Source organism: Thermobia domestica, chromosome 8, assembly GCF_964235325.1.
Source record: "Thermobia domestica chromosome 8, izTheDome1.hap1.1, whole genome shotgun sequence".
Lineage (NCBI taxonomy): Eukaryota > Metazoa > Arthropoda > Insecta > Zygentoma > Lepismatidae > Thermobia > Thermobia domestica.
Window position 1 is genome coordinate 105,849,230 of NC_137461.1, and position 25,607 is coordinate 105,874,836.

At 31.7% G+C, this 25,607-nt stretch overlaps 1 protein-coding gene across 1 annotated transcript in view; it reads right to left on the reverse strand.

The window, feature by feature from the left end:
* The window catches only part of LOC145693116 (uncharacterized), a 137,556-nt gene that overhangs the window by 46,423 nt on the left and 65,526 nt on the right, over positions 1-25,607 (reverse strand). The window contains exon 2 of the mRNA XM_081768825.1: positions 12,443-12,557. Within this exon, the coding sequence (XP_081624951.1) occupies positions 12,443-12,557 (115 nt within the window). The remainder of the gene's footprint in view (positions 1-12,442; positions 12,558-25,607) is intronic.

A 25,607-nucleotide genomic window follows, 5' to 3' on the forward strand; every position in this document is an offset into this window, starting at 1 on the left:
TATTTCATATGGACAACCTATTAGCTATATACATCCAATCTATACATTACATATGGCCAACCTGTACGCGACATACGTATAATCTATATGCTGCATGCAGACAGTCTGTAAGCTACATATATGCACTCTGTATGGTGCATACGGATATTCTGTATGCTGTATCTGGACAAGCTGTGTGCGACATAAGGAAAATCTGTATAATACATACGTACAATACGTATACTGTATCTAGTCGTACGTATGGGGCACAAGTACAATATAGATGCTGTCTCGGGGTTGAACGCAAGAAACATACGTACAGAACGTATATTGCATACTTCTTGAAATCATGCTCCGTCCTGATAGTCAGTGTATGTCGTCATTATTAACCCACATGCTACATACGACCCTGACGTCACAAAGCTAGATATTACCTCCGTATATACTTGTTACTGCAGATAACGTCACACGAATGACGTCATTGCACTTGTGCAGACAGTACGTATAATACATACTTTTTCAGCTATACGTTTGCTGCAGGATGTTATATACGGTTGTACGTTAAGTCCAGAAACTACAGGAATTACGAATGTAACCTACGTTTTTAAGTATGCCACCTACATTTTTTTTTCTCAGTGCATACATGAGCTCTAAACGAAAAAAGGTTCTTTGAGTTTATCCTTTGAACATATGTGCTTTACTTTCACGGTCATCATCTAATTGTTTTTCAAGGTTTTAATTTTAATTTATCCTCTAATTACGACACGAATAGATTCAACTACTCTTGATTTGAAACGTGATAAATTTATCTGCAATTTCACATTCATGCTTCACGATTCTATGTCATTAGATACACGAAAGAAATATTTGAAGGCTCAAAATAAAAAAAGAAAAGAAAAGAAAAGAAAAACGTATATGAGAAATAGTTTTCGTGGTCACTCTTCTTCATATGAGAAATTTAATCTCACGAAATCAGAATCACACTTTTTTTCTTTTTTCTTTTGTACAATTCTCCTTAATCTACACTGCAATTCAAACAGTTGGCTTTTTTTAAAATGTGATATTTAACTTTGATTTCGGACAGTCGTATGTTTTTTTTTTCGAACATTGTTCGACTTTAGTTTATTAATGAATCACAATTACCTATGTCCCAGAAGGAAGCTCCTACACAAAAATCAGGCTCACGAGTACACAAATCTATGTGCTTTAACGGTAGACCTCAAGTAGGAGTCAAATATCTTTAAGTTCAGAAAATATAACTTACTAACTTAGTAGAGATCAGATATAGACAAAACAGAAAAGAAGAAGAAAACTGTAATTTAGTGTAATAGACAAAATAAAAATAACAAAATATAAGTTCAAACTGAAGAATCGTACGATTGGTTGGAAATAGGAACTTTTATCGTAATGCTTTGATGATATTTATTTACTTACTTCCTGGTATTTTTTGCTGGATTCAAATATCATAGGCCGAAACGTATGACAAATACATTGATTAAAAAGGGAGAATGGGGTCGTTGGTAATGAGAAATATATTAGCAAAATTTTGCTGATAGTGAAAACATCCTGCAGATAAAAGATGCAGGGATAAATCGGAGTGAAAACAATATTTCAGTTGATGTGGATCAACATAGTACCCTTACCTAGGTATAGCATTGTATGCTTCATTAACGTCTGTAAAAGAGGAAAATTCACATTTTGGTATTTTAAATTTTTTGTACCATAGAAGACAAAGTACAAAAATTGAAAATTTGGAGAAAACTTTGGACATTTCTTAAAATTCACACCTACGCTAATAGTATTATTTGACACAGAGAAATTCAATTTGAGTTTGTGAAATACAACCGACCTAAAGAGTTCTTTCAAATGTGTTTCATTTATTATTCTTGAGATTATTTAAAACTGAAACTTATAAATCGAGTGGCTTCCGAGTAATCAGGTTTCTTTCTGTATGTATGATCCAGAGTTCTATTCCACGTTAAACTACTACATAACCTATGAATTAACTGCAAGATTAATCTACCTCAGAATTTAATTTAATACATTACTTTCATCATCATAATATTAATAATAGTAACTTAGTGTGATATTTAAAATATAGTAATAAGTACTTTTCAGATCTTCAAGAGTTTGTCATTTTACTTTTAATTTACGACAATGTGTCACACAAGAACGAAAACCTAAGTTGATTACTTTCTTAATTTTTCAACTTATTTGATTTGGCATGTATTCTGCTGTTTAAAAAAATACTATAAGATTTTGTAAATTGAGTTAGAGCTGCTTCAAAACAAGAAAGTGTTCAGAAGAATACTCTGTGGAACTCTCTTGAAATCATTTTACTCATTTTAAATTTTATACATATATTGAAAACATGCCAGTCAATGTCAAACGTAAAGATGGTAATAAAGAAGTAGTGGAATCAATTTGTTACAGTTATTTTATATTTTACCACTCTTTTAACAGCAGTTCCATTGAGGCAATTCAGTGCTTGGTAAAAAAAAAAAATACTATGTATACATAATTAAACAATTAAACGAACTTAAACTTGTTTCATTTTTTATGAGATCGTAAATATTAATGTAGGCGTTCTAAATGTATAAGTGCTGCCTATCTCAATTGAAACACGTAAACTACGTAACATTTTAACAGGGTTAAAGAAAGAATCATTATCATTCATTCACTTCGACATAAAGAATCATTAACCATTTTATTCTTCAGCATAATTTTAAGAGCATTGTTTAAATAAATAAATTCATGATCTTAAGTAAATATTTTCAAAACACTGTGCTTAATATTGCAATTAAATTTGCACTTAAATTTGCAATTTATATTACGTTGTTCACTGTCATTACATTTAATCACTACTCTTTATTTCTATTTCAATTATTACTGACGCACTCTATTTATAACAAGTTTTGTTTAATTAAGATGTGATGAAGAATTCCCAGTAACTACTTAAATAATAGAATAAAACTAGAAAGTGTGGTCTTTGATGCACCTTTTTGTTACGGTAAATAGTTTATGATTTGTTTGAAGTATAGAAATTCGATTTCAATATTTGACATGAATAGCCAAGTTGCAACACATAAGAAAATTATTATTTCAATAGCATTTTGTCGAGCATCAAGTTTCTAAAGGAAGAATATGACAGACGTCGATTGCTATTATTAAGTGAAGAGTTCGTGCTCTTCTATTGGTTTCTTGGTATTGGCCTACTTTTTACTTTTTGATTATGGTTCACGATCCCCCAGGGAAAGAGAAAGAAAGGACCTTTCTGATTAGCACCGTAGTTAACTAATGAAAAAATAACGCTGTTGCAGTGCTGCCAACTAATTATATTCAAGGCAACGTTTCTTTCAAGTGTTTGAGATCACTTGTTAGTCAAAAATGTTCTACGGACCATCCTACTCTTGTTTCCTTCGAAAGATATATCTATATCTATACCTATGTAATATAAATATATACCAGTCTACCTAATTAAAATGACCTTAATTTTATATTGGTGTTAATATAATAATACTATTATTATTATTATTATTATTATTATTATTATTATTATTATTATTATTATTATTATTATTATTATTATTATTATTATTATTATTATTATTATTAAAAGTTGGAAGATAAAGAGGAAGATGATTGCATACATAATTTCGAAATTTTGAGATGCTAGCTATGGTGTGTGGTACGCAATTCACTTGAATTTTGTTTCGTCTGTCTGCTCTGTACTTACGTTCAATCTAAGAGGAACCACACGGAGAAACTTCGAAGCCTACAGTTTGAGAAACACTGATTTAAGGCAAACATGTATTACTACAGGTAAACAGGATTTTCCAGCGGGTCATCGACAAGTATGAGTATTTTTTTATTTTGGTACGGTTGGTAATTAAATAAATCTAATAGTTTGTTATAGATTGTCAATATTTTTTGTTAATACGATCAGTATCTTAGTCGTGTTATAAACAAAGTTTAATAATAAATCGAAGTGATATTATAGTTTATTACATTTTAAAGTAATATTAAAAATCTGCTTCCATTACTTCACTCTCACCATTACACCACACATTATTGTAAGCACACGGCATTTTACACTTGCTGTGAAATAATAATAATAATAATAATAATAATAATAATAATAATAATAATAATAATAATAATAATAATAATAATAATAATAATAATAAACGACAACAAAAGCTCATTTTCCAACTTTCTTTTCAAAAGAACCTGGGAAGTCACTTTTCTTTTGAAAGTAGTTGACAGGATTTATCAAATATAGTCGTCCTAACTACTTTCTCCCATTCAAGTTATCACTGTAAACGTATACAGGGTGTTCCGACAAATTAAAAAACTGATGCAATGCATTTCATACCATAACAAGACAAATGTTTATCTGAGTATTGAAGGAAAAGATTCTAGTATTGGAGTAGCAACCTATATTACTGAGGAGTGAAAATTAGTTACACAAATAGTTTTATACTTGAATAGGTTGGGGTATACCAAAAAGGCGTTCACCCACACTTTTGGAGTACCTGATAGAATGAGGTTGCGAGCGAGTTTCGGTCAAGAAAACTAGCAATGAGATTCTCGATATGTTGATCATACGTTTCTCAATTTCAAGTAACTAACTGGGCAGCTTAAGTCCTTCGAAGTTTCGCGCCAGGGTAATTAGTTCAATATATCATTATTAGAGCTAGAAATTTTAGGTGCAAAAACTTATTTCTTTTTCTTGTTATTAAAATTCCTAACTTTAAGATTGTCTTGCAAAGAAAGTATTAAGCAAACACTACTAACTATGTTTTGGTTACACTTGTGTGCACTTTTTTGCATTTTTTCTTAATGCCATTACCCTTTATTCACTTTTTATTTATTTATTTTGGTTCCCTTGTTGCATTTTATTCCTATAATAATTAAACAAGGAGCACCGAACGTGTGCTGCATGAGATTACTTTGGCTTCAGGCAATCCAGTAGGTTGAAAGTATTGAATAAGAAGTAAAGGGAGATGACAATATCAAACTGAACAGTTACGGCTTCTCGCAGATAAAACCTCACTGTAAAAAAAAAAAAAAAAAAAAAAAAAAAAGTGAAATTTTAAATGTTATCTGTTGAACAGTTTACCGGACTTGTGAATTTCATTGAAATAACACCTTCTCTCAATGTTACCTGTTTTAACAATTTACTACTCTTGCGAGTTTATAAAATTGTGTTTTGAGAACTTGTTGTAGGCAGACCTTTTTAATACATGAGTGATTTTTTTTAGTTTTTCTTATATGATGTAATTAGTTTGAGTACTGTTGTTATGAATATCTACGTTTGAATTTTGTTCTGTTTCCGCAAAGTTTTACGCCTTTTTAAGCAAAATTTTGCGCCTAAAATTCGAGCTCTAGTCATTATTATTCCTTATAGGCTAATAGAAGGAAGTCTTACGCTGGTAACGAAGCTCTGGCCTTGGGACCACACGTAAGAAATGCGATCGCACTAATTATTCTACCTGCTAGAAACATCAATGCTAGATCATTCTTTCGGTATAATTAGGAACATTTAATATTATAATGTTGATGAAAAAAATCTTAGAAAATTATTGTACATTTAGATTTGATACGCGTTTGGATTTACATTGGAATTCCAACTGACATATGGATCTCCAATGGATGTACTGAAAATCTTTTGGATGTCAGTAAATACGATCGCTTGTATATTGCCGTTTTTGAGATAACTTGAGCTGATATATCCCTTGCGCACTAGTTTGGAAGGTAGATCAGTAAGTAGTTCCGGTTAACATAACATTTGAAATTCACACGATTACAATTTCACAATCAAACATCTTAATATTTGAAAAAGCGTGTCTTACGATGTGAAAAATCTGGGCAAAGTTTATTGTATATGCTGCAGAACCAACTACACATACACAGAAAACTATTTGGATGTAAGCATCTAATTAGCTTTTAAAATATGGACAGCTAATAAGAAGTCTGTACGCTGTATAAACCTCAACTAGCTAAAAGACTGTAATTGTTGTACATGTTGGCAACCCTGTCATGTTACTTTACTATAGTCTTATATGTGAGTCGTTCCAAGGTGAAGGGCACCTGCAAGAGAAAATTCTAAATCGAGGACAAAGAAACCTTGACCTGAGGAAGAAAGAGAAGAGAGCACCCAGGTGACCAGGGTGGATCAGCAGATTCTACTTTTCAATTCCTTTGTGAAGCGAAATTGCTATGACAGGGAAAGCAAGTGAAACCAGTTACAAAAAATAACGACCGACCTACCGTAAACAAGTTCTCCGTTTGGTACTGCAGTGAGTCCCGTTGAAATCGTGATTGTCGCGTACAGTGACCGCAGAATAAGGAAGAAATCTCATGATAGTGGTCTTGATTTGAGTAGCTGGACTATGATTGTACGAGGTTTTGTTTCTCAATAGCCATTTTGTCCGTTTTAAGTGAGGAACTTTATTGAAATACGAAAATGGCATTTAAGAATACGATTGCATAATTCTCATGTAGCTAAATCGTCATCGGTGCAATAGGGGTTAATCAGGGGTGCTCGCAGGGGGATTTCAGGGTGCAGGTTGTGCCCAAGAGAGGATTTTTTTAAAAGTGAAAATGGCACAATCAAACTTCAATTATTCTGTAATAATACTTTTAAGAAGTTCAATTTTTAAAAAGAGAATTAACCTACTAAATAAGTTAACTTGGTTTTTACAACCACCTCAGGTCTCCATTATTATTATTATTATTATTATTATTATTATTATTATTATTATTATTATTATTATTATTATTATTATTATTATTATTATTATTATTATAAAATAAGAAATAAAATTAAAATATGGTTCTGAACAATTTTTCCTCAATTCCTTATTTGAGGAAAGTGTACGCTAATAGTAGATGTATTTACCATAAATAAAGCTGACTGATAAAAACATATAAAGTAAATTTATTTAATTAAGAACTATTCTTTCATACATTCATTGATGTACATTATGATGGCATTAACTCTTACTTTATTGTATCTTCATATTTTTCAGTTCCATTATTATTTACTTTCCTACTGAATCAAACAAAAGATGTTTAAGGAGAAGCAAAAAAATAAGTTTATCTGCGTATCAAATTTTAATTTTGCTCTTGTAGCTGTGTTGTAATAAGCAAATCGATCTTAGGGTTCTTTTTTTTAACCACACCCTTTACTTTTATGAATTTTAGTTGATAACTTAAAGATATTGAGCATTTAAAAAATATAGAAAATGAGCCAAGTAGTATCTTCAAAACGTTATTAAATAAAATAACAACTGTTTTCATGACCTTCTGTATAGTGTATAAATTTGGGTGGCCAATAATTATGACGTCACAAACGGTGCACCCAAATTTCTGGTCTATAAGAAAAGATTTGGTAACGGTTCTTTGTTTTATAACATTTTGTAGATCCTGGATCGCTTTCTGCATTTCTGATATTTTTCTTTTTCTTTATGTTATTCAGCATTTTTTAAAGTTGGGTTGAGGTTAGCGAGAATATTTAATCACTAAGCAAACAGTATTAGTGTCCAGAATTTCTCAGGGCACTAAGTTCCTTTTTTTTTTAATTTTAATTCGTGAATCTCTAGGCATTGTGTGTCTACCTCTTTTATATCGTCTGGCTACATTTCCTGTTACATGTAAATCAATGTAACAAAATTTCAGTAGCAATTCGTGGTCAGCAGAAGCAGCGGTTGCAATATCAAAGGTATGTGCGTATGTACGAGTGTTCATCTCCCCATGTGTTCTTGAGTCTTATTCAAACAATATTCAGGAAGTACGGAGAGAAAAATCTCTTTAAGCTTTACTTGTATATTTATTGAAGTACATTCTCTAATATTTATTTAATATATAGGCTATTTCCTTCTTTTTTTCAAATAAAATTAACGATCTCCGTCATGTACGTTTATACACTATTTATATACAAAACTTCGATACCGATGTTATTGAACAAGAGATAAATAGAATATGTGGCTTGTGTTGTAAAGCATGAATGATGTCATTACGGAAGAAAAAGACAACCATGCAACATATAGCACCAGCCGCTCCTGCAAAACACTAAGGGCTAATTGTAAAAACTTTGCCAACTTATTGTGAGTGGTTCACTCTTTTGAGCTTCGTTGCCCGTTTCTTACAAACCAATCAGTAACCTAAAATCCAATTACCGTACAACTCAGCATTGACCCAAACTTTCCCAATATATGAATGGAAACCTATCTTCTGCAGTATGAGTCGATAAATGTTTGATATCGCTTGTTGAGTGAAAATTTGTTTCATTAAAGAAGAATCAATGGATGGAATAGTGTTGTGTGTTTACTCGCTATTAGAATTGTTTATTAACATAACTTGCATTTAATGTAAGTCATTAGATAAATAAGGCTCCTCTTAGTTATTTTATCACTACCTTAAGGTAACTTCTATATCTCAAAACAACAACAAAACAAGGCTTTCACAGATATAAAGTTAATGTTGAGAACAGTAGAACATAGCTGTATTAGAATAGAAAATTGACAAACTGTTTTCTCGTAATGGCACGCCGATTCTCAAAGTACTTAATCTCATACTGTTATGAATTATTTATTGAGATGGTAAACTAATGTATGTATTTGTTGATGTGTTCCTATTACAGTGATTTGTTTCGATTGTTACATTCATTAAGATCCGCAATCTTGTCACGCAAGAAGTTTCTTACGCCACGAAAACTCAATCAACTGAAGAAAACAAACATGTTTTTTTTTTCATATTTATTTTAAATGCCTTTATAATTAGTAATAGGGTTAATAAGTTAGTAGAGATGCACTCATGTAGTAACATTTGATGGCATGTGTTTGTGACCAAACATGAAAATAAATTGAATGTACAGTTAGCAAAAATTTGAGGTGAAAATACAGAAACTTATTTGATTTTATGTTTTAACTAGCGTTATTTCACTGCCAAATTTCTGTGGAAGGATTACGTATAACAAATAAGCTACTAGTACTTGTAAGAATCATTACTATGTTCATTATTTATTCAACATTAAGAACTTTAAGTTACTAAAACAATTTTGTAATATTTCAGTCCCTTAATATTCTCCACTATGGGTAATACATAGGTAGATGTATGATATAAAAATAATTCACAAAAATTACACTTACACTTCTGCATTGAACACACAAAAACCTATAAGTTTATAGGGAGCCGCGGTGGCCCAGTAGTAGCGTGTACACCTCTGGTGCAATAGGTCCCTGGTTCGATCTAAGCCATGTGAGTTGATGATGGACAACATCGTGTATATGGTCTTTCTCTGATTCTCCTGTTTTCCCCACATAATCATTGCATAATTCTTACATAATTATTCATTGTCATGAGTCAGCCGTCTCGTTTACTTTAACAAGTATAACCATGAGAAGCTAAACTTGAAATGTCGTTTCATTTCCCTAATATTTTTATAATTATTTTTTTTACGAACACTTTAAGTTAGATTTTACAGCTTTTTAAAATTTTTAACACCATTTCTAATCACATCATGGAATTGTTTGTCAGGTGTTGATTGTAAAAAGGATGATCATATTCCACGTAATGGATGAATGTGTTCGATCCCCGAACATGGATGGAGTATGTTTGTTTCGGATACTACTTTAAGTTGTAAGTTCATGTTTCATATAGCTTCGGAGTTGGAAAGAGCGTTAACCTCCGAACACAGAAAGCTCACTTTTAAGTGAAGAAATTGAACATTAAAATAGTTCAAGTTCTGGTTTTTAATTTATTTTATTTCAACTTACGTTTCAAATGCCCTGACTGCGTTCATCATCAGGGCTCAACTAATTTGATTACAGTGCGTTTGAAACATAAGTTGAAGTGAACTAAATAAAACACAGAAGATATAACAAAATTCGAGCTATTTTAGTTATGTATATTTCAGTGAAAATTATGTGAAATATAGAAGTTGAACATTATTTCTCGAATCCTTTTCTTTCTTGTTTGTTTTCTACTGAACTCTCTCCTCTTGAGTATTCTCATATTCTATGTTGTGTTCTCTATTCTACTTTCATCTTAATTTGTGCAGCAAAGGAAAATAAAACTTTTGACCTTAATAGGAATAACAAATTTATTTATAATGTATATGTCATAGTAGTTCTGCTATATGACTTTATGACACTTTATGACTGAATTACTTTTTAACAGGTCATTATCACATGATAAACTACATACATCACGTAACATTACTCATAACGTAACTTGTACCAATTTGATCCAAGATATTATTCATAATTTCTCCTTTCCATAACAAGCATAATGTATTATTTTAATAAAGTTATACATGTTATACATATACATATACACCTTTCTCCTGCTGGTCTCCATTCAGAGCTTTCAATAGAACACGTGTCTTCTAACACTTGAACAGTAACATTTAAAAGTGGTTTACGTCTTGCTTTTCTTTCTAAAATAATTCTGAATTAATTAATTAACTATGGAAGGGAGTTGATTTTACCTTTAAGTTACCTCGTAAATATTAAATTAATGCCTTTCTATAACACTTGACAGTTCTGAAAATAAAATAAAATTTCAGGGTAAAAAATTAATATGTATTATGGCAAGTATCGAAACACTCTAGACGGTATGGAGATCTATGATGATACACACGAATACTAACAAACTCATTATGTGTTATTTGTCTCCAAGACTCTCTTGTCATGTGTCTCCAGGAATCTCTTGAATACACTCATAAATCCAATCTTTCACTCATTGAAGGAGATTGGACATTGTTCAAACTATTTTTTTTATTCATATAGACCCACAAAAAGTAATTGTAAGATTTCCTAAAAATAAAATAATAATAAGATAGTTATCGTTTTAAAGCATTGATCAAATTAATTACTTTAGGAAAGAAATTACGCTAACTGCCATTTTTAAGTTGCCGTCGAAGGCGAAAACCAGTATATAATACACTTTAGTACAGTAGTTGTGGCACTGATTTCTTTCATGCTATGAATGCTCTCTGAAGACTGTCACTAGTCGCACTTGGGCGCACGGGAATAATGAATGCTTTCACGTCATAATCAGGAGGTCCCGAATTTGAAGTCCCAATCTTAAATTGGGGTTTCCAGGATTGTATCCCAAGTTGCATCAGTCAAACACTAAAACCTCTATTACTAGCTACATTATTATGAGACGGTTTGAAGAGTGAGATTTGCATTTTCTTATCCATTATTCCTTCTTTCATTGATTCCTTTGTAGCTGTCAGCGAGTGGCCTAGATGGGAGGAAAGAAGCAAACCATTGCAACACAGGATCGCATCTTAGTGAGACAGGGAAGCATTCGATCCTGCAGGCGGGTGTAGTAGAAGATGTCAGTTATCGATTCCTTAGGTCGCCCAAGAAATATCTTTGTTGTTTGTCGCAAGAAACCGGCTATAGCTATTCAACATGTGATTATCACTAACACTTAATTTGTATCCTCACTAAAACTTAATTTGTATTCTGCAATTTCGCTTCAAAAATCCAAAACTTCATTACTGGCGAATATTTACAGTTTTTCTTGAGGCGTGGTCGGTATTACTCCTTTGAATTTAAACTAGTAAACTTAGTCCCATACATTTCCCATTCTTTCTTGATCACTTGCCACAAAGCGCATGAAAATCGGACTTCAGTTAGAAATTCTACACCTAAATTAAACCCGTGAGTTTTTGAAAAATCATCCTGTATATGTAAGATATATAATGAATATGTAAATTTGCAACAGTAAATTTTTTGTTGTGTTTCCTGTAATATTGTGCCTCATATCAGAATTTACAAGTATCCTTAGAATTGAAAATCACGAGAGGCTCCGAAGTCGGGTTGGATGGGAATTTTCCAGGGGGACATAGCGGGTTTCACCTGTCGTGCCGATATGACTTCCTTCTTGTAGAAATCTGAAGCTGTCGTTGTTTATGAGCATATATAAAGGGTATTGTACAGCAGACAAAGATGCAAGGCACCGATGAGTTAAAATCGAGAATAAACAACGTTACTAAAAACATGATGCAGCGCGGATTAGAATAGAGCAGGTTCATCTGGAGAGCTATGCGTAAGACAATTTGTGAGCATACTAAGAAAAAATAAAACTATGATAATTTGCTCCTACTTATGTGCTGAACTATATTTGTCTGTTTCATATAGTGTATTCATAATAAATACGAAAATTGTAATGTGACTTTGTAGCCACTCTTTATTTCGAATTAATCAACTTAATTTCAAAAACTAATCTGCAAAAGTAATACATATATTATCACTAATTCTATCATTATCTACGGTTTGTATATTAAAATTTTTCCCAGTCTAAGTAAATAAATAAAATTATAATTTGTAAAACGAGAATTAATAATACGTACGTCTGAACATGTGTTATATGCAAAATGAAGATTGATTAATGAAATATATGGAGTATGCCATATAGCATTTATAAGTATATAAATTTTTACCTCCACATCGTTCCTCTTGATGGTGGTTCTATTAACCGTCCATGCGAATGTACTTCTTTAAAGAATATTGACATCAAAATCAGTGGATGAATTAGATATATTAATCCAAACATATCTGAAAAAGAAAAAAATATCATTTTGATAATTTAAAGCTGATGTTATATATACGAGTATATATTTAAGAGATTGTTATGTACACATTAGAAAGATAAGCATAACAATACGAACATACATATAATAGGAATATCTAAATGTGATTACCTTTATTTCTTAAAAAAAAAAAAAAAAAAAAAAAAAACAGGAAAAGTATATATATATTATTGGTTGACAAAATTAGCAATAAGGATAATAATATTATTAAAAGCTACCTTTTTAATATTACTGTACAGCTATTGATAAAGAAGTAGCATATTTTATATACAAACTGCATCTACATACAATATGTTATTTTCTTTTGTCAGAGACTCTACATTATACAAACAACATTAATTGAAGTGAGCGAAGCAAGTTTCTAGTATTTATGTTGTATTATGTATTATGTATTTATGTTGGATTAAAGTTTAGCGTTTCTTTCAGCACCGAGGATATATTAGAATTGGACACATAGCGTTGAATCCAAACCACACGAGCTCCTCCAAGAATCGAACCCGAGTCTCCCACGTACGCTAACCATAAAGACACAAGGAAGCTCATATGTATTTATACATTTCTATGTATCTGTTTCATTGTGACTTTAGTAAAATAAAATTTCGGTCTTAAAATGGAACAAGGCATATGATTTATTTTAGTCTTAATAACCCATTGCTTGAGAGTTTGAAATCGGATGATAAGAGAATGAATTCAATCTCAATTTGGAAGGCTTGTGTGACTATCTTGGAAGATCGCATCTGCAAGTATATACGAATACATTACATTTTGGACGTAATCCGGATATGTAGAAATCAGGCTAGTTGGGGAAATCATCAAAATATTGTTTAATAAAAGTTAGACCTAATCTATGTTGAAAATAAGAAAACTTTTACTACAAACAATTTTTTAAATCAATAACTTTTAAATATTTAGAAGAAGACAGAAAACTCCAATTACACACAAAAAAAATTAACGTTGGTTTAAGTAGAAATTTCAAAGAATTTTATTTTTAAGAACGAATACTTACAGCTAGCATTTCAATAAGTTTTTAAATATTTTTTTTCTTTAATTTCCTTATATCAATCCGGATATTTTGCGATCCGGATGGTTAGAGCTCGAATGATTCGAGTTATACAGTGTTATTCTAACTAGCTTAATAGTAATCTACATAGTTTTAGTAGTAGTTTATAATAAAAGGTTAGACAGAAGTTTGTACGATATCTCTGTAAACAAAATAGAAAACATATCTGAAAATGTATTTTATTACCTAGGTATCTAAATTTGTGTTGTTACACAATTATACACATTTTTGTTGCTGACAGTTTAAAATTCATTTTATAAAAGTGTCTTTAAGTAAGATTAATTTTATTCTGCAGTGATAGTATTCTCTTTGGGATAGATTTGTTTGAGTTACGAGAAGAAGTTAATGACACCATTTACAAAAGAGTTTTGAATATTCTGAGCAAGGTACTATCCACAATAACAATATCATAATCATCATATTTGAAAGAAAAAAGTAACGTCATATAAACGATTTTTTAAATATATTGCAAATATTACACATGATCAATACTCGATTATATGAGTAATAGCAATTTAATTCTTAGTGAAAACAAACTTAAGTACGAAAGTATAATTTAATATCCACTTTTAATACTTGCGATTTCACACTGTTATGTATTCAAAACTTTAGAACGTTATGTATTCAAAACAATCAAGGGCACTTTCTCCATGCTTGTAGTTATGTGAGGTACTACACAACTATTGCACTTGGCGATAATATAAACAAGTTGTCAGATCATCCGTACCATACAGTGAAGCATATAAACAAATATAAAGAAATATCTAGACAATTTCATTTAATGACTCTATAATATTATTGATCAAAGAGAAACTTAACAAAAAGAGAAAAAAAGTATGAAGCAGGACAATTTTTCTAGTGAGATTCTTTATAAATAGCAAGTTAAAAAAAACGCTCTGTCAGCAGAGAAAGTGTCTCAAGTTTACTTTCTCAACTACTATTATTACAATAAACTTTCTGATGCCGCTTAAAAGTAAACAAGTTTAACAATGTTAATTATACTTAATTGCAATTGTGACTAACGCTCGTGCTCTTTCTGCAGGCGTGATCTCAGTCAGCCTGATCCCCAGTAGGAATACTTGGCTCAGATTAAAACCCAAATACCCGTCTCATATACCTGTCGCGTTAAGAAATTTCTGATATACTTCAGTAAATGAACTTACACATCGCACTTTGCTACACAAAATCAAAGAAATACAATGCAAACTAAAAATTGTATCGCAAACTGCGAGGCATGCATCTATGATCGTAATTTATTACTAAATATGATAGTTTTTATCATTAAAAAAGTAACATAGGCCCATATTATTGTCATTCCTTTATGGATATCTCCCTCGTGGCTAAGCGGTTAGTGTACGCGCCTTTGTCGTGGGAGATCCGGGTTCGGTTCACGACGGAAGTCCACATGGTTCGGATCCAGGGCTGGATTAACTCATCTGGAGGTCTGAGGCTAGTAAAAAAAATGTGGCCCCTGCTGACTTCACTTAATACATTTCTGTAAAAGTACAGTAGGAAAGTTAAGGGAATATGTTTCATATTTTTGGTCATATTTTATTTTATAATGATGATTGTATCTTCATAAGTCTTTTTAGATAGCCAGTTAAAATTTTGATCAGAGTAGAGGCCCTTGTCCACCTGGAGGCCCGGGGCTATAGCCCCCCTAAGTCCCTCCTTTAATCCAGCCCTATTCGGATCCCACGTTAAGCTGTAGATCAACGACTCATATAGTCTCGCTGCAGAAAGGGACGCTAAACTCAAAATCAAATCAAATCAAATTCCTTTGTGGAAGAATGATTTTTTTCTAACTTGACATAAAGCTAAAGCTCAGTGATAAATGTTGCCTCGAAAATTCAACATTTTCCCCTTAGCTGTCTTTTAGGTTCTCAATAACACAAACCAATCCACTACGAATCACGCAGCATACTAGTAAAGATTTGCCTTAAGATGACAAGGAAGCTGTGGATCGTTTGGAATTTACTTTTTTCTTTAAGCATATTTGCCATTACTTCTTTGTTACTTTGTTCTTTATCAACATATTTTTTTGTGATATACAAAGAAACGTTTATTTTTTAGTTCATGTTACGGAAAATAATAAAATACGTACATACATACCACTATTACCATTATTATTATTATTATTATTATTATTATTATTATTATTATTATTATTATTATTAATCACTACTTCCCTTGCTGAGGAAATGCGTACAAACTTTTAAATTGCTATGAAAATTTAATTTTGTCAACTTGAAACGCAAAAAGCAGTCTCTCTCTCTCTCTCTCTCTCTCTCTCTCTCTATATATATATATATATATATATATATATATATATATATATATATATATATATATATAGTGGCGGATCCAAGGGGAGGGCTATAGGGGCTATAGCCCCCCCCTTGACGCTCAGATATACACTGGATAAAATGGGCTTCAATCCTGCTTTACACTGGATAAAACGGCAAAATATGGTTTAGCCCCTCCCTTGATCATATCCTGGATCCGCCGCTGTATATATATATATAGTTATATTAAGTATTAAAATGGGGACGAACATTAGCAAATATGATAAATTCAGGGGAAAAAACTATTATTATTATTATTATCATTATTGCAATATGAACAATTAACAATGAAAGAAGTGTAAATTTCTCCTTTTCTTACCCTTTAGTTTGTTTGGTCAGAGAGTTGTGTGATGTTTTCCCAGAGAGCGAAGAACAATACATACAGAATTATTTAACTTGAAGCAGAGATAGAGCATTGAGTTTTTTAAAATTTTTGGTTTGAAAATTATTTAATCTCACTGATGGCAGAGGATGTAAATGCAAATTCATCAAACGAATAAAAATAAAATCCCAACTTCAAAAGTTAAAGAGAATCACGCAATTCAACATCCTTTCAGCTTAGGCAACCAACATTTCTTTGCTACTGCGAAGGTTGCATAGAAGCTAGGGGATGTATTAAATCCTGTAAGCGGGATTTGGAAAGCAACGGTCAACATCATCGTTGCCCGTGAAGATATTAACAAATTCATGCGTCGAGAAAATCACTCTCTAGCTCCCTATTGCAGAAACATAATTCAAAAATTCACTTTCGTTCAAGAGTTAACGTGCAAAGTAATGAACGGACGGACGTACTAACAGCATCGAGTCTTACGACGCGATGCTAATAATGTTTTCAAGAACTAAACGCTAAGTAGCTTCAGAGTTTTTCTTTTCATTTTCTTTTGTCCTTTAGCTGAAGGAAATTAAGTAAGGGGGTCGGGCGGACATAATGGTAAGTGTCAGAGCGGGAACTGAGTTATTAGGTGGAATAGATTGTGATCGAACCACAGAAGAGCATGTAGGTAGTTTTATTATGGAAATATATTTGCAGAAAGCACAGGAAGCTTGTTTAGTGTGTCGTTGCATTGAATTACAAGGGAATGGTCAATCTTCTTTTCTAGTTTACTCGAAAGTTAGAAAATATGACATACCATCATATTCGCCCGAGCCGCTCAATTCTGAAACAGTATTCAATATCTTTAACAGGCATCAAGAAAACACATACATTTTACGGATTGTGCATGCTGCTCCAGATAACTCATCTCCCATCTCTCAAACTGGATGAACGTGGTACGAGAAATAAGAGTTAACTTTGGACGTAGTAATTAGTTAACTTTGCACGAAAACAATTAATATATTTTCAAAGCAAAAATGTTTGCATAAGATTCTGAAATTACGTTGGATAAGCAGGAATATAATCAAGTATTGCGTTTAAGACGCAAATATGAGCTTAATTTATTATGCATATACATATTGACATTATATATATATATATATATATATATATATATAGCTCAGCTCTAAACTCGTCTCTAAAGAGTTGAAACTTACCTAATTCACTTCTTTGAACCTAAAACAATAGAAAAATACAGGCCTATTTCCAAGATAAAATTTATTCACATTTCCGGGATCTTTCCTCGCCAAAGTTACATTTATATGAGTATCAGTTTTCTCATTCAGGTGCTACGTCTTTTTCAAAACATATCTGCAAGGTTGAGAATGGTAATGGGAATTTCCTTCCTCCCAAAGTCACCCCTTAATGAGTGTATTAAAGGTTGAAATTTACCTAAATCGCTTTCTAGCGTCCGAAAACTTAGAAATATCATAGACTCGTTTCTTGAGATAAAGCTACACACATTTTTGGAATTCGAAAGTTGTTCACAAAAGTAAGGTTCTCTAAAGTCAAAGCCTAAATAAATTGCGTCGTTTAACTCTAAAACTATATTTTTAAAAAATATATAAAAAAAGCTCTTCGAGATAGATCGATCGAAAAACTGCTTAACATTTTCAATGATATATAACCTGCTCAGTAACCACTACGTGTGTATGGAATTTGTTGACGGTCGGTTACAATAATAATAATAATGCTAGTTCCACTTTGGTAAACATAAATATGATTATCTGCGTATAACTAAAAATATTAACAAATGTGGCAGTGTTAACGAAGTTCTTGATATGGTGTTTTGTTAAAGCTATATCAGGATCCAAAGTAGAGATAAATTGATAAAAATCAACATGAAACATGCACTCATTTATTCCTTTGGTTTCTCTTCTCTTACCTTCAAGCTATTGTCTTGTTGGTTTAACTCCGAAACAATTGTATTCATACAAAAAGATAATAATAAATACAGTATTACGATATAGCCTTCTTCATGTGCGCTGCATTTCCATTTGCTTTAATTACATTCCTTGTTCTTTTGTGTTCGATTCGTGATGGAACACAATTTTTTTAAAGTTGACCTAACGTTGTGCGCAATTTGAGAGCTACTTAAATAAAGAGTCAGCAAACATGGACCTAGAACGATAGAAGTGGTAAGATGGGAGCCAATTAGTTGACTACGCATCAATCAACTGAAACCGTCTATTCGTCCATTGCTCACCTTGAGTGGTAACGTCAGGAATTTAGTTTACTAAGACCTCATCCTACTTCATGTTTCGGGAATAATGTTCATTAGAGAAACACTGCTGGTGAAAGGGTACATAGAACCACCTCCAGGGGCCTAGGACTACCCAGGGGTACATAGGATCACCTTGAGTAGCAGGTACCCCTACCAAAATCAAGAGGAGGTGTTCCTATGCACCCTTGGCCATGGCCTCTGGATCAAGGGCCCAGGGGCAAAAAAGTGTCCTCAGCTACTGCAATTGCTACTCCATCACAATACAAAGTCAGCATTATCGATGTTAAAGCTAACTTCCTCAGAAATCCTAATATCCTTGTATTTTTCCATTGTTTAAAATATTACTGTACTGTACTAATCGTAACACGGAACTAAAAACTTCGTTATTTTACAGTGTCTGTGACGTCACATCATTCTCAGCTCCACTTTCTTTTTATTCCCTAAGTGTAGCGGCAGCAAGCACTTTGTGTGATTGGCCTGTGTCAATTCGGAGATCAAAATGTCTGTCCCAGATCAAGTACAAGTAGCAAATTTTAATTTTTGCTGCAGAAACCGTCACAGATATTCTTGTTTGAAAAGAACACGGTAAGAAGATTAAAAAGAAAGTGACATTAGTAAAGAGCATAAGCGTTTTCTGGAGAACCTATCGTCATCGTCGATACAACGAAGCTGAAAAAGGCTTGTGACACCAAATTTTAATAGGAGACAATAAAAAGGTACAGATTTGAATGGTATTCATATTTGCCCTAATATTACAAGCATTGCAAGCACATTTCGTTCTAATTCTGCAAAATTTAGAAGGGCAAGAAAGTATTTAACAGGAGTACCTCGCCTGTAGCCTCTGCTAATAAGAGTCTACGCCTGAACTACTTTTTCGAAGAGTGGTTCTAGGCTAGAAATACTACCCAACCAGTTGACAGAAGTCTGTAGCTGCCAAGTAGAACTATTTCGAAGGAAATGTAAAGTAAAAATTCATTGAAGAACTGTAAAATAAAAGTATTAGAACGAAAATACTTTGAAATGATCTTGTGACTTCAAAAATAGTTATTCCTATACACGTTATATTTTCTTTCGCTGACGAATTGCAATATAGTTACTGTACAGAGAACAGCATAGTCAAAGAAATTGAATTAAAAATTTTGTTGGGTCCTTCCGACATTATTGTTAACAACAGAATATATAGAATGCATGTAACTGTTTTTGCCAGTGACTGTACAAGGAATACCAATGTCATTAGCAACTTACTGGCATGTATGATTCTGTATGTTGCATTTTTATAACTGTTAACAGGCAATCTAACATTAATTACTCCTGTAGGCCTCTTAATGTGAGAAAACCTCTTATCTCTTTCACATCAAAAAAAAAAAAAACTTTCACAATTCTAATGACCAGTACAGTACAGTAAACAAACCTTGTCTTTAGTCTGAGCAAGAAACAATGGAGACATCAAAGTAATGAAGTTTATTAACTACCAGTTGACATTATGATACAAAATATAATCTCTTGTTGACAAAATAAGTAGTTTGTTGAGGAGTACACCGAAATAAACAACCAAAATGGCCACAAACGGAATTTGTTTCTCTAATACTTGTTTCCTTTAGTCAATAAATATAATAAACAAGACAAAATAAATTAGTGTAATTGTATTATAGATAATCATTTTGTCTTAAAAATAAGATTCTAATTTGTCAGTGAAGTAGGTGGTGGTGGGATTTCCACAATTTACTTTTGAAGTTTCAACGCTAGTATATATAAAAGTAAAAGAAATCCTCTGATAGAAAACAAATCACCACAGTAAAATCATACAATGAAGGAATAAATATATGATATAGAAAATTTCTCATTATTCCTCTTGAAAAATTGCCTAATACTAGTTATAGACTCTTATTTTGGTTGGATTACGTGCAAAATGAAAATGCATAAGAAAAAATTCAAATGTGTTAGTCTACAAGTTTATCAATGATGAAGGTACATGCCTCTAGTCAAACTTGAAAATCTTTGTACTAATTTTAAAAGGATTTTGATTTCAAATTAAAATAGAATAATTCTCTTTGTTGTAGTCCTTTATAAACTGGAGCTCCAGGTAGTTGTAATTTGATTAAAATATAGCATTTGTTTATTATTATTATTATTATTATTATTATTATTATTATTATTATTATTATTATTATTATTATTATTATTATTATTATTATTATTATTATTACAAATATGTTGCTAATATTTGTTGAAGATCCATTGTGAATATTGTACTTACGAACGACAATGGAGAAGGATCCAAAGTGATACGTGTGTCATTATTAAATTTTATTTGCACCTTTTCTATATTTCTTTTTATAAAAATTATTTTCAAATGAAATACTATTAACTCGTGAATTCAAGCTTTTACATTATAATGAACTCTTAGGATGGTGGTAGTTACAATGGAGCATTGACATTTTGGTTGTTTGGGTTGGAGACGGTTTAAAGTGGAATCGGAACCACCGTAATACATCCAATCACTAAACTTTCTCACCAGGAACCGAACACAGAACACAGTGTACCAAAACCGCGACCGCTAGACACTAGACCAGCGGAGAGGGCTGGTTTACATTTAATGGGTGTACAACCGGCAAACTATATTCCAATCTAGAATTACCTGGCATATACTTAAAATTATGCACATTTAATGTGGATCGAATACGCCTAATTCTAAAACAAGATTGCAAAAATATGTTCCATTGTCCCTCTAAAATTCTTCATCTTCCCACTATTCCTCACTATTAACTCACTAAACGTCAGCTTATCTAATCCTTCATCCGTTGTTTTTAGTTTTGTGTGTATGAATGGTTTTGTGTGAACGCAAATTACAAAATATTCTCACAAAAAAGTATTTACATAATCAAATGTTACATCAATACTAAGTAATGAAGGGAATTAAAAACAGTAATTGCTGATAATCTGACAAAAAAAGTGTCCTATTGTCAATCAGATCTACTTTTCTAGTCATCTTTGGAGCAGAAAATTGGGCAAAGGAGGTTTATGGTCTTCATGCGTATTGAACAGGAAATACACAATTACCAAAGTCAATAATGTTTATTATATTTAAATTGAACTAGTTAAACTATAAAATATGTTTTATTGTCATTAAAGGATCACCTTCTTCCTTAAAATCTGGGACGGGACAGAATAATCTTTGGAGAAGACACCGGAGCAGCACTAAATCTACTTCAAAGAGTTCATTGTGCTATGTCGCTGATGTAGAAAATTACATCTCTTTCCCCTTGAAAAATGAGAGAAAAAATTCTTTTGTTTCCTTTTGTATGGTGTATGTTAAAAAAAAACTCATCTCATTGTTTTCGTTTTGCCTTGTTTCACCTTTTACTTCGTCCATTGGCTGTTACGTACCAGGCGTCACGATGACTCCCTTCACTTTTCAAATCTGTTGCTCTGCCAATCTCTCGAGTCACGACGAACCTTTCGCAATTGTTCTGCTTCTTAAATATCACATGAAATAGATTCCAATCATACACCTGGACTACGTTCAACGTTTTCTACTATTATTTTGTGTACTCTTGAATTTTACTGTATTCCATTTAATATTTGGGAAATTGTATACTTTGGTTCAGTACAGTGCGTTCACACAGAATTTCATGAAGGAAGGGCTTCAAGCACTTGATCTTATATATATGAATCAATATATTGCTTAAGGATGATGGTTAAAACCCGAAATTTCAATTACTTACGCCACTGGTCCAGTATAATTGAAAACTAAAATTCAAACACTCGTCAAGTTTTAAAACGAACTTTTTTATAGGAGTTAATAAATAATATAGTCTAAGGCAGTGGTGTATTCAACTTTTTTTTCTTTTTATCATACACAGAAAAATCATGTTATAAATTTAATAGAACTATGTTAGCGCTAGCATGGAATTAATATATTACGAATTCAAATGCATTATGCTTGTTTTAAATTTTACATATCCCCTAAGAAGTAATTATTTACCCCTAGTGGTATGCGTATTCTAGATTAAATCCACTAGTCCAAGAATTCGATATCTAATCGTCTAAATATTGTATCGCATAGACTTTCTCCACTAGTACATTGTCGATGGAACATACTGTAGAAGGATTTGAACATAAAATAATATAATGGGTGGTACAGATCGTCAAAACTATATTTAATATACGAATTAAATCTTATTCATTATCTGTTAACGAGGAGGTCAATTATTTTTTCCTTTTCTTTAGAATTTAAATATACGTTCTTGTGAATAACTTGGGAATTTAAAAGAATCCACATTAAAAGCTAAATACTGTAATTCTTATAACGTAAATAGGAACGACAATAGTTGATATAAAATAATTCCATTTCCACATTTGATCAACAATTTCAAAATTTTTCATTCATATTCTTCACATATACTTTTGTAAATCTTTTTACGTAAACTGATTTCTCTTATACTTTAAAAATATTTCCTTGGCGACAATATGAATAACGTTTTAAATATATATAAAGGTATCAATGAATTTGGAACACCTAGATGACACAAATTATTATTGCTCTAATATTGACTATTGAGTTGCTCAGCAAAAGGTAACTTGAAAATTTTGATTATCAACTTTCACTCGACTTTTTTTTATAAACTCCCCACGGAATAACGTAACAAATGTTTCATTTTCACTTTCACTACAATACAGGAACCTTGCAGATATTCTACATGATAATAGAAGAGCAAAAATTTTTAGACATTACAATATAGTCTTCTCTCGTCTATCTAAAATACAACCATGTTCTCTTCGTTTCAATGAACACGGAACATCAAAATTTCACTTTCTCCCTTTTTAAAAAATGTCAATATACACTGTTTTTGTTCTTTCTCCTCACGAACGATTAATACTTCACTACAACCCGGAAGATATGGTTTTGATTATCTGACATTTCTTCCTATGATAGAGTATTGTTATCATTTAACAGAAAGCGATTTTTTTTAAGAATGAAATTTTAGACTATTACATTGACAGAATACCTGATTCAGTTTATTAGGCTTCTATTTCAAACTAAGGTTCAGTTTATTAGGCCTTTATTTCTGTTTTATTTCAACTCATATATTATTGTAGTGAGTTATGAAAGCATATTAAGCTATACTATTTTAGTTATCCCCTGATAAAGAATGTTAAAAGTACAATAAACTTTTATTCTGGTGAATGTTTTATATCTAAAGAAAGAATTTATATCTGAAGGATTCATTTAAGATTAACTTTTCTAATAGTTTTTCATTAAGAATATCCAATTATGACTGCGGTACTATTTCCATGATTGATCGCAAAATGCCCAAAAGTTATTTTATTTATTTTTCTATTTGAGTTTAATGTCCCTTGTCATCATCTAGGCTATATGAAACGTAGATCTATAGTTTAAAATGATATCCGAATCACTATGATGCTTTCGAATTCCCTGCCAGCGAGAATCGAACTCGGGACCATATACAAGGAAAGTGCACACTCTAGCCACTAGACCAACGGGGAGGGCTGTCCAAAAGTTATAGTCTAATATGGGTAACGAATAGGATACTCGCAATTACTAAGAGGTTAATATTGATTCAATAATAGAATTCTCATTTGAAGAGTAGATTTATAACTTCAAGCCCTGGTCGCATTTAGGCCTAGTACATACACTTGGAGGCAGCAAACAAACACCATATGTATATAATATTTCTCTCCAGTGGTAGTTTAACTTGTGTAGAAAAAAATAAATTTGGAATATAATTCGACAAATACTATTGCATATTTTTTAGTTTATGTACTTTGTATCTTAAGTACATTTCCATTTTATCATTTTATTAAGAACATTATTCCATCTCTTACTATTATTGCATCGTTTAGTACTACACAAGGGTGGGACTTTATTTTATTTTATTTTATTTGGAACATCTATTGAAAGGCGAACATTGAATGACCAAAAATGTCCAGAAGAATATTATTAATCAGAACCCAACTAAAAGTAAATCTATATTATAAATAAGAAATCGAGTAAAAGTTGGTCTATATTATTGACCATTATTTCCGAAATCCGAATTTAAAAAATATTCACTCCCAGTCTTATATCACGTGTCTTAAATATAATGAAGGTGTCAAGTTTGTAAAAAATCATTATATTATTCAGCAACAAAGTGAATGAATGGTAAATTTGAAGTAATTTTTGCTCTTGTGGAAATCTACTAGTACTTCTCACGTTGGAGTCTAAATTGACCTTTCAATATAACATCTTATTGAGAGCCTAACTTGTAATATTAGGATGATTGAGAATTTCATTAGAATATCAATTCAAAGAATATTTCAGAAACGGATCCACATAGACTACAATTCTGTCGACAAAATAAGTTTATTTCTGTTCTACACTGTTTCTCGTCAATAGTGATAACATCGCTGAACTAATATTGTCAATGTCATCCAGAACTCATATAAATAAATTTATCATATACCTTCATATCAGTAATAAATTTTCTTCTAACAAGTGTCATTTGAAAGTCTTTCAATTTCTTTTCTAATTACTAGTTTAATATTAAAATAACTTACAATTGGTCAATTTCATATCTGGCTTTTCGCTTATTCCTATTATCTAGGATAGAAACCTTATTTATACAATAAAATACATCAAACTTACCTTCCATTATTGCACACTCTTAAAACTACATAGAGAACACAAATGATCGAGCTACAATATGCGTTACTTAGTGAATAAAATGGGTTAATTTTATGCTGTTAGTTTCCATTATGAAAAGAACCGGCAGGAATATTGTGTGACTGTAGGGTACCAACACGTCTTAAAGAAAATTTATACAAAACAGTAGTGAGATCTGTCATATTACGCGGAGAGGAATGTTGGACGACGAAGAAGAGACGACAGAAATTGAATGTTGCGGAAATGAAGATACTGCATTGGATGTGTGGAGCGACGCGGAAGGCCAAAATTAAAAGTGAAATGATACAAGCAACAGTAAAAGTGAGACCAGTAGTAGAAAAACTGCAAG